This window comes from Oncorhynchus mykiss, chromosome 25 (assembly GCF_057628025.1).
Source record: "Oncorhynchus mykiss isolate SJ-2025 chromosome 25, ASM5762802v1, whole genome shotgun sequence".
Taxonomy (NCBI): domain Eukaryota; kingdom Metazoa; phylum Chordata; class Actinopteri; order Salmoniformes; family Salmonidae; genus Oncorhynchus; species Oncorhynchus mykiss.
The window spans coordinates 48,260,547-48,271,602 of NC_143046.1; the positions used below are offsets into that span (position 1 = coordinate 48,260,547).

The 11,056-nt window shown below is 42.9% G+C and overlaps 1 protein-coding gene across 3 annotated transcripts; it reads right to left on the reverse strand.

The window, feature by feature from the left end:
• Positions 1 to 1,261: 1,261 nt before the first annotated feature.
• fosl2 (FOS like 2, AP-1 transcription factor subunit) lies at positions 1,262 to 10,735 on the reverse strand. 3 transcript variants are annotated; one of them, XM_021584322.3, is made up of 5 exons: positions 10,467 to 10,735; positions 9,974 to 10,187; positions 5,133 to 5,387; positions 4,757 to 4,864; positions 1,262 to 3,482 (listed from the first exon to the last, which is right to left on the reverse strand). In XM_021584322.3, exons 2-5 carry the CDS (start codon positions 10,100 to 10,102, stop codon positions 2,946 to 2,948), a joined length of 1,029 nt encoding a protein of 342 aa, XP_021439997.1. In that variant the 5' UTR covers positions 10,103 to 10,187; positions 10,467 to 10,735; the 3' UTR covers positions 1,262 to 2,945. The 3 variants fall into 3 exon arrangements, with proteins under 3 accessions (XP_021439997.1, XP_021439998.1, XP_090076555.1); XM_021584323.3 differs by having other exon boundaries at positions 9,974 to 10,093; positions 10,467 to 10,705; XM_090220429.1 differs by lacking the exon at positions 10,467 to 10,735 and having other exon boundaries at positions 9,974 to 10,236.
• Between the last annotated feature and the right edge of the window lie 321 nt (positions 10,736 to 11,056).

Consider the following 11,056-nt stretch of genomic DNA (forward strand, 5'->3'; position numbering starts at 1 on the left):
TCATAACTTATTATTAAGCATTTCAATAGGACACTATAAAGGCTTTTACATGCTTATAACAAGTAATAAAGTACTATACCTGGAGACTTGAAGTGTTACTGATTTTTCTATCAATTTTCTTTTCACTATCAGATGCCTTTGAGGTCACACAGAACCAAATCACAGCCATATTGTGATCACTCTAAGATATTTAAGCACAGGAGCCTGCTGAGGGGAGGACGGCTCATAATGGCTGGAACGGAGCAAATGGAATACATGGAAACTATGTGTTTGATGTCGTCCATACCATTCCACTGATTCCGCTCCAGCCATTACAACAAGCCCATCTTTCCCAATTAAGGTGCCACCAACCTCCTGTGATTTTGAGGTGTGGCCACAGTTGCTGTGTAGACAAGGGCTGACCGGGTACTGTTACTGGGAGGCAAACTGGAGTGGGATATGGGATCTTGTAGGGGTGACATATAAAATACTTAGCAGGAGAGGTTTTTGACTGTTTGCTTGGACACAATGATAAGTCATGGAGTCTGCTGTGCTCTAACTACATATTCTTTATGGCACAACTATAAGGAGACTACCATACATACACTACGACTCTGTTGCAGGTAGGGGTATCTGGGCTGGCTGGTCCTTCTACAGCGTCTCCACTGGCACACGTGTACACATTTTGGCTCCACATTCACTGAGCCTCTCTACTAAGGGTTTAGGGTAGATAAAGTAATTTACTCTTTTTCATGATTGAATTATATTCAAAGAATCTCATACATAACCTGTGATGTTAGATTTACAGATGTTCTCTATGTCTCACTTTAACCACTAGAAATAAGTATAAACTCTGAAATGGAGAAAAAAAACTGTTTGAAACGAGAAGGATAATGACACCTATCACTTACTTGTAAATGTTTAATTGGCCATTCAGGCATATGGTCAAAAAGTGGAGTTTTTTTTATGGTTGTCACTGTAGATAGGTTCTGACAAACTGACCACTGAATGACCAACCAAAAAGTCTGCATATATAATAAAGATATTTCCCACGCTGTCAATTATTGCATTTTTTAAGGCAGTGTTATATCCTGCTGTTGCATGAGATATAACATAACAGGTGGTTTAGTCTATCTACCCCACTAAGTAGTTTAGGGGTACGTCGCCTTTAAAATAAAATGTGCCTAATATTCAGTGTGACAAATGTAAGGACACTGTATCGCTCATGGGACACAGTTTGTGAACACAAAGACGAACAGGCCAACACAACAACTTTCAATAATTCTTTGTTGAAAATGCTTTTTTATTATAATTATTGATTTAAATTACGAAATGAACAAACACTGCTATACATATTGCTGTTTTTGTTTGTTTTCAATCATTTTAAACAGTTAAAGCATTTGAGAAAAGAAGAAATAGATGTCAGAAACAGAAGACGTACAGTAGATGACACGTACAGTAGAAGATCTAAAGTCAATGGCTTTCCTACGTGTTTCTAAGGGGTTCAACAGACTAAGAACACACTCTCTCCCACAATGGTTTTTGGTATCTTTTTTTCGGTCTGCAATTTGCCGCAATGCATGATGGGTGTTGTTGTTCAAACGCTATCATGTGATACCGTAACTATCCAGTGAAGTTTACCTCAAGACCATCCACACAAAGATAAATAAGTGATGTGTTCTCCTTCAAGACTGGTCAGTCCACAACAACAGCAGCAGCAATGATTTTTTGCACAGTCTTATTTGCTGCACCCAGCACAACTAAAAATTGTTCAGGAAGTCTTCTGTCCCGTGATCACAGCAAGGCCATGACACTCACTGACCCTGTAAGGAATGTTTGAAGTAAACAACAGGTCTTAAATATTGCAATTCAATCAACCCCCCCCCCCCCAAAAAAAAAAGACTTTCAATGAAGCTCTAGAGTGTCTGCTTGAACCTTCACTTCCACTAGTATTCGGGGTATAAGGAGTTGGCCATAATACCCTCATTGGTCGAACTGTCTTGGTGAATGACATAATTTCAGAAGTAGAAGGGTCCACGGTTTGAATTTCTCCTCATATATCACTCAAGCATTTGAGCCCCGATGCTTCCCATGCTGCTCCTTAAAATAGTTATCAACAACCACACAGAAGAGAAATCCCTGACATCAATGTAAATCACACAAACATGTATTAAACACATAATAAAGTTCAGGTACATTACCGAGAAAAGCACACAATACGATGGCCATCGATACTTTGACCAATATTCGGAGTAGAGTGTTGAGGATCTAGGCAATGAATAAAAATTGGCTATTTTCGTTTGAGACACTGAGGCTTTGAGGCTCACCCAGTGAACCATCAGGAGACAACAACACCAGAACGCAAGGTCACACAGCACAGGTCATAAATACAAGTAGAGATGAAAATAAAGTCATATGTTTATTAGCGTATCAGCGCATCCACACACTCTCTGTAGTCTCCCAAACAGGTCCTGGTTTCTAGGAGAGGGAGGATAAAAAAAAGGAAAAAGATGAGCCTGCTTTTAAAATCTCTCCATTGTTTCTATATCCCTCCCATGGTCTCTCATTTAGTCATTAACTGGTAGATTGATCATAGCAGAGTGCAACTTTTGCCCGATGGCTTTACTTAATGTTGATCAAAAAATACGTCTTGCATTCACCAGTTTTCTCCTCTCATGACTGCCTTCTAACCTCCATGTCATATGTTCATTGTTCAAAAAACAAATTGTGCTGGAGTTGAAATGGAGAAGGGATGACACTGGCTGGTACAGGTGCACACACTTTGGGTATAAAAAAAATCACACTGAAGCGTACAAGAAAAACAAGCGGCTTAGCCCTTGAGGGTTCCTGGTGTCAATGAAACAGTTACTGGTTGGCTTGGTCCAGGCTTGAGTGTGCTCTTTGTCTTCCAAGTCGGTAAGGGGGCGCTGCTCGCCCTCCGCACAACATCACCTTACTGCCCCTGCTCAGAGGGCCAGGAGGGTAGGTGAGTTGAGGGAGTCTGAAGACTGATCCCCGCTGCTGCTGCTGCGCCGGTGGGCTTTGGAGCAGGACTCTGAGGACGGCGAGGGGCTCTCGGACTCCAGCATGCTGGGGTAGGTGAAGATGAGGCTAGGGGCGCTGGGTGTGGAGGCCGGGGTGGAGGCGGCTACCACCGGGGTGTTGAGGCTGTCGCTATCGCAGTAAATCCCACCACCTCCACCAAGACAGATGGGCTTGATGACGGAGCGCTGGGACTTGCCGTCCTCATCGTCCTCTTGTGGTTCTTGCTTCACCACAACAGGGTTGACAAGGCCTCGGGGACCCAGATTGTTGCGCATGGTCAGCGGAAGAGGAGCGCACTGCTGCTGGTGGTGGTGGCCCCCCTGGTGGCGATCGTCGGGGGGCAGTTTGCACACGGGGTTGTGGGCCACCAGCATGAACTCCAACTTGTCCTTCTCCTTCTGCAGTGTCTCGATCTCTTTCTGTAGATCAGCCTTCTCGTCCTCCAGCTCCTCAGTCTCCTGGAAAACACAAACAAACAAAACAGACGATCAGGACAAGTTTTAATCTTCAGTATCTGGAGGGTTAATATTCAGCTCAATTACAATTCTGGTGTTTGGAGTAGACAGAACAAGTGTTAATCTTCATGTTACATACAGCCCCGATCACTGTTTAAGGTACACATTGGTGAGTTTCTGCACCACCTAATGCTACCACAAGAGTGTACTGTTTTCCAAAAAGAGCACACTGCACATTATATTTGAGTGTAAGTTTGCTCAGGAAAAGAGTAGGGATAAAGCGAAAGGACAGTCTTGGCTATGTTGCAACTGAATGACCTGAACATAAACCTACACTTTACCTGACATTTAGGTTTAACCCTTATCCTAATTCAAAAAAATATTGCAAGTACAACTTTGTCCAAACAAAAAAGGTATGAGGAAGTAGGAAACAAACGAGCAAAGCATGGACACACCCCAAAAATGGTAGAAATAGTGCAACAAGGAAAGAAAGAGATGGTTGTAGTAAAAATAGGAGAAATAGTGCAACAAGGAAAGAAAGAGATGGTTGTAGTAAAAATAGGAGAAATAGTGCAACAAGGAAAGAAAGAGATGGTTGTAGTAAAAATAGGAGAAATAGTGCAACAAGGAAAGAAAGAGATGGTTGTAGTAAAAATAGGAGAAATAGTGCAACAAGGAAAAAAAGAGATGGTTGTAGTAAAAATAGGAGAAATAGTGCAACAAGGAAAGAAAGAGATGGTTGTAGTAAAAATAGGAGAAATAGTGCAACAAGGAAAGAGACGGTTGCACTATTTCTCCTATTTTTGGGGTGTGTCCGTGCTTTGCTTGTTTGTTTCCTACTTCCTCATACCATTTTTGTTTGGACAAAGTTGTACTAGCAATATTTTTTTGGATTAGGATAAGGGTCAAACCTGAATGTCAGGTAATGTCAGGTAAAGTGTAGGTTTAAGTTCAGGTTGCCCTTCATGATTGAAATATGACACTTCCTTATTTGGTCATTCAACAAAGAGTGGCGTGTGGTGGAGAGAGGGAAGGGCGTTTTTGCTGGAAGCAGTTTGAGGGAGGGGAAAGTGTAGTCATCAAGTTGAGATCAGATGGGACTATTCTAGCCAATGAGAAGGCAGATACGTGTCTGAACAACAGGCACAACTCCTTTTTATCAAACTTGCCGAAATGCCACTTGTGTCCACTTATATCAGTGCATTCGTAACAACCTAACCATTACAAAACTTTGTCTCTTCTTCTCGGTTAGGGTGTGTGTGTGCCGTGTAACTCACTCCTTGGAGCGTCTCAGTGAGTTCTCGTCTGCGGTTGCGGCACTTGGCGGCAGCCAACTTGTTCCTCTCGCGTCTCACCCTCCTCTTCTCCTCTTCTTCAGGGGTAAGCTAAGGAAATAAACAACACACCTTGTGAGTTGTCGTTCACACATAAGCTGAACAGGGTAAACAAGAAGAGAAGCCTTGGGTTAAGACATATAAGCCATCATATCCAAATTCCTCACAACTTGGGACTTTGATATTAAAACTCACTCTACTGTCTCACAATGTTAGAAGACATTCACCAATAGTGCTTGCCGGGACATGGTGAATTCCACACATCCAGACAAAATGAACTTTTAAACACCCACATCACCTGTACACTTGTGGTCCTCACCTGCTCATCTCTCCTGCGGCGTCCGCGGGTGTCCCCGATGGAGCGGATGACACCCGGACGGGCCAGGGTGGTGTGTCCCAGGAGCCCAGGGCCGTTGGAGAGGTGGTGGCCATAGGGGTGGGAGCGTGAATACGGGTTGGACATAGAGGTGATCACTGTGGGCTGCACCATCCACTGCAGGTCCTGGCTGGTCGTGATGGCGTTTATCGTAGGGATGAAGGCACTGCTAGAGCCAGGCATGTCGACCCGGTATTTCTAGATACAGGAAAGGTAGCCAAGAGAGAGGGAGGTGGACAGAGCGGGCAAAAAAGAGGGCAGAGCGGGAGAAAAATGGTGAGTGGATATTTTCAAGATGACAAAGAACACAGGTTGTGTGTCTTCAACTCAGGGGACAATCACATTGTGAATGGAGTAACATCAAAATATACATTTCCATGCATTTCTTTTTTGCTGAAATTGAATGTTGTTAATTTATTTTACTGGTTACAACTGGGGGAAAAACTTAACTTGACATGTCTTTGACCCTATTACCTCAATTTCCATTTCTGCCACAGAGTACTGTAGCGTAACCCCCCCGTTTACACACCAGCCACCCACCCTTCATCATACTCACACATCCTCTTCATTACAGCTTAGTAGTGAATCACTGACTCCACACACAAACACTGTCTAGATTCACCCGTTTAACCCCTGGAGTGGCACAGTCAGTGACACGTTCAGTGAATCACGGCGGGAAAGCCCGTAGTGTTGCTGCCTCCATCATCACACTACAGCTAGGAGAGGAGCTTGCATCAAGCTGCAAGTCATCTGGAGAGCAACATGGTATGGAATGGTACACCTCTCTGAAGAAGGAAAAACATCCACCAGGGAAGGTGTGATGACTTGTTTATTCCAGCCAGAATAAGGTGATCATGATGGTTTGCAGTGGCACTGATACAGGCCTCTCTCTTTCCATAGACAAGTGTAAGCATATCTATTTTTTTTCTAATAAAATAGATGACACAAGTTGACTTTATCTGAGGACTCTTATCATGCTCATCAGTGATCAACACCAACACCAAACTGCTGTGAGAGACAACACAGAAGTGACCATCTTTAAAGCTAAATACAGTATCCTTATTTCAGTTTATATAGCTTGAGCCCTCATGGGGCATATTTGGGGTGATAAGACAATATCTGATGCCACACTGATATTGCCCCTAAAAGCAAGGATATGACGCAAGTCAGTATGTCTCAACAAGTCCACGCCAGACACTTGAGTGACTAGAGGGCAAAGGTGAGTGATGCATGTCATCAGCCGACCCGATATGGGCTGGATTTGCTCGTTCATTAAACATAGAACATAAAGAGACGAGTAATGCTTCTGGACTGCCACCCAGGGGTCAATTCATCCATTATTTTCGTTAGATGAGTCATGTTGGGGATATGTAAAGCAAGTGCGTAAATCGGTCAGTTCCAGTAAGGCGGAAAGAGGCATTATATTTAGGCTAGAGAGAAAAGCTAGGTCCCCAGACAGTTACATTCCAGAAGTGAGGCAACAGGGAAAATTCCACTGCAGTCATAAATCCCAGGGACTAATAACTAACGAGAAGGTAAAGTCCTAAATGGGGTAATGGTTGGATATGGTAATTGGGGTGACTGGTTGCCACACAGAAGTAACAGACATTTCTGGTAAGAACCGGGGATATGAAAATAGGTAAAGGAAGGCTGTTGTGCAAATTTGATTTGTGAGCCAATAGGTGAATCGACTGTGAGTGGACTCCAAATGTGAAACACTGTCCCCAATTCCAGGTGCAGGGTACAAATACAACATGTTACGCGTTTCTCGGCCCAATTAGTGAGTTGTCTCGCATAGGCTGTCAAGTCAGTATGCTAATGCCGGTGTTGTGCCGAGAATTCTCCCTCCCCTTTGCTTTCTTCATTGCTGCGACTTGCTTGCTAGTTGAGATTTCTGCTCTTCACTCCGTTGTCATTTTAGCTTACATTTCACTGATCTAGTAGCAGAAAAAACATTTTGGTCTGCAGTTTTCGGTTTGGCTATTTGTTTCAAGTGTATGTGGCGGTTCTAGCTTTATGGCGTTCTGAGCGAACCCGCGCCCACCCGCACCAGGGGGCGGTGGCGGCTGCCCATATGTCGCCCGTACCTAAATCCGCTACTGATTTTGTATTAGTCTATAAATAAATCTCTTTGACAAAATGCGTCATCTCTCCCATGTCTTATTCGACTGGTATTTCTGAAAGTGTAAGGATAATAATTCAGCCATAGTTGTTCTGAAATGTTTATTGCTTGCCAACATTTGACTCCCTCCTCTATGTTTAATATAACACACAAATTTTAATTATTAATTTCGGTTGCCGCTCCTGACGAAGTTTGTTCTATAGAAAGTATTTGACTCTGATGTGTGTCACAGAAAGTATTTGAATCTAGCCACAAAATTAAGGAAATTAGATGGGGGGGGGGGGGGGGGGGGGATTCTGTCAGGGGGGAGATTTTCGACACAACACCGGTAAACAGCTTCCCACACGTTACCCCCTTTCCCAGAGTCTTACTCTTATGCGCTGGGATTTCGCCTCTTAAACAAATAGAATAGTTGTCCTCCGCCCCCGAGAAACTAAAGGATGACGTAAACATCCAGGAACTTTCGGCTCAATAATACTGTAAACATGTCCAGGGAAGAGAGAGCACCTATGGCACTGCGTCAAACCGGGAACAAATAAGGAAGTGGTTATGATGATCTCGAAATTGATGTAACCAAGTCAATTCAAAAGACGGATTCAGGCAGACAAACGATTGAAAGAACAAAGTAAAATGCGTGGGAGTTCTGGTCTGGAGTGGAAGATCAATATTATTTAACGCTACGACCAGTCCAGCTGTTATATGTGCGCCCACGGGAGCAAAACAACAGTTGCCATTTGGCAGACGGGTCCTTTCACCTACAAAAACGAGACACTTCTTTTAGCCCTCAGTTTTCCGACAAGTGCCTGAGAGGACATCTGAACAGTTGCAATGTTCATTATACGAAATTAACTTAGAACACTGGTCTAGATCTATGAAAGAACAAGCTGTTAAATGTAGCGCAGAGATCCTCCTTCATTTGCCTTAGTAGGCCTTCTGCGGGTTGTGAATTGGACACGGACAACCTAACACCAGACGACTGAAAACACAAGACACATTGTCTCTCTGTCACTTTCATAAAACATATCGATACATTTCAACCTTAAAAGCTCATATTTTGTCAGGAATAGCATTTAAAGTGAAATGCTGATTATGGTTGTTCCTCAATGATAGCCACTGGGCATCATATCTCAGAATGTCACTAGAACGAGAGGACGAGAGAGCAGGTAGAAAAAAACATGTAGGCCTAATCATTGTATGGGATCTAGGGGAAATTCCTGCCTCGAAGTTTCCAAATGTTTCAACATAAACGAAGGCGCATTGGGAGACGCATCGTGAGCGTCTTAACCTGCCGTTTCCATGTCACGACAAAATCTGCCAGTGCGTGATACATGGGCCCCATCTGCAACACACACACACACACACACACACACACACAACCTCGAAGCTATGGGTGGATGTCCTATATTGTGCAATGTGCAGCGTACCACCACTGAATGACGCTATAGACCTTGTTGCAGAACTTCTATCCAATGTGGAGTCCTAGTCAATATTCGTTATTGCTCTGTTCGCTTTACAGTGATGATCACTGATCATCAGCAGGTCAGAGACATACAGTAGGCTATCTTAACCAAGAAGGCACTGAGAAGGATTGGTAGAATCGAATCAGTGCATGTTTTTGTTCCCCTTGACCAAGTTATGCGCATGAATAAAGTCGCTATCCCATGTGCAAGGGAAAAGGTAGCCCTTTGGTTTACACATTCCAACTTATATTTAAATCCATATCTTGGGGGAGAAATGTTGAGAGCAATCAGAATGGCAAAATATGCTGTAGCAACCTATACGCAGTTTGGTGTGTGTTATAACTCATGATAACTTGCCTCCTGTGTTCATAGAAGTTTATACTCATTCAACAGGTCTTATAATGTGCGTATACCTAAATTATTTGTGGACTCCACAGTATGAACACTTTCTAAAGTATATTCTTCCGTCTACAAAATATGTATTTTATAATAAAAACGTCCCCTCAACTTCAAATGACCAGTTCTATAGTGCAACACGTGGGTGTTAAATTATAGGCTACAGCGATTGAGCAATACCTGATTGCATATTGCAATTCAGATTACGCATACACATGTGTCAATAAGTACATTTTCAGCAGTCGTTCATAACACAGGTTTCATAACACAGGTTTCTGACATTCAACATAAATCCGGCATTGAGTCGGTTTGTTCCTTTTTTACGCACTTCGCTCGCGCATCGGTGTCTTGGCCAGAACCACATATATAATCTATTAAATTTCACTTTATTGCAGAGCAGGTCTGGAAAATATTGGGAGAATATCACAATATAACGCGCGCAGATTCTGATAATATCACAGGCGATACCGCGGGCGCGCTTTCTCCAAATGTGAAGACAAAGTCTCTACAGCACTAGGCTATAGTTTGGAGTAATATATTTAATATCAATATAATATTCTTAATGGCCCTTGAATAAAACATGTACATAGCAGTGTATTAGAAAGATAATATGCACCTCTATTGCATTGCACAGCACCTTTAATTACGAACAGCGCTATAGCCTCTCCGGGTTACCCATCTAAAAGTGTGTCATAGACAACTGCACAGTGACGAAATGTCGATACAATGAAACTCAATTTACAGTTGTGAATACCAATATTTTAATTTGAGAAAAGAGAATATTATATTATGTTGTATTGCGTTACCTGGTAGCTTGAGGTAGAGATCGGACTGCCGATCGTGCTGCTGCCGCTTGTGAATGACTCTGGCTGTACCGGCGAAGTGCTGCTGCCGCAGGACGAGGTGTCGTAGTTCACGGAGTAGTCCTGGTACATGATCCAGGAAAGAGGAAGATTTCAGTAGTTGATATGAGCTCCCAACTCTCAAAAAATCCTCTGACAGTGGAATCCCTTTTGGGAGCTGAAAGTGGACCAGATTGGAAAGTGACCAACTTGAAAGCAATAGTCGTTAAAACACGTGGAAATCCAGAAAAAAAAGTGTTTTCAAATAGGTTATTGGTACAATAAATCCAGGCTCTTCGAAATTAAATATTTTAAGGTAATTAACTAGAAGTAAAACTGAAAATATTTATATTTTTTGTCCACTCCAAATAATTATATCCTGCTTCTTTCCCTTGTCACTGCTGTAGCCTATTCAGGTGAGCTACAAGAGCCAACTTCAAGAACAAAAGTCACCTACTTTCGCAGTCAATCCAGAGTTGTTGGTGAATAGACTTGCGTTGCGAGTGAGTCACATACAGAGGCTTTAAAATTGCTTTCCACCCCAGCCTACTCTACAGAATCTCTTCCCCGCGACACACTTTAGGCCTACTTCAGCAATCCGCTGTTCCCCTGGAACAGTTCTATCTTTCTTTTTCTATTCCTTCACCACACTAGGATGACTCACTTCAATGGCACGACGGAGAACTGCGGCCGCTTATCAACGCAAGCAGGCTCATTCACGTCACTGTCTGGGCGTAGACACTTCACTTGAGGGGTTATCATAGCTAATATTGTAAAAATCAGCACAAGGTATCGTAAATCAGCTTTATTGTTATACATAACATCGTTAGAGTCGATGTACTATGCTTGTGATAAGCCTACATGTTTACGCACGTGTATTTTATCATCGGGTTGGAAGTTATAAAGTTTCTCTATATTCACCGTTTGTCTGATTTGGTACAGTCCTTTGACGCATGTTTCCTAAAATGGGCAGTTGCGAGAGGACAAGGTTTCCTTGGTAAAGGCACGTCAGAGACTGGAGGGATTCCCTACCCTCCCTCACCGCAT

Bases quoted from the DNA above. Each gene is read 5' to 3' on its own strand.
- fosl2 (XM_021584322.3), bottom strand. From the start codon at position 10,102: ATGTACCAGGACTACTCCGTGAACTACGACACCTCGTCCTGCGGCAGC. The intron at 5,388-9,973 runs GTAACGCAATAC...TCCTGTATCTAG, and splicing joins TCTCTACCTCAAGCTACCAG to AAATACCGGGTCGACATGCC. The intron at 4,865-5,132 runs GTGAGGACCACA...TTATTTCCTTAG, and splicing joins GCCGCAGGAGAGATGAGCAG to CTTACCCCTGAAGAAGAGGA.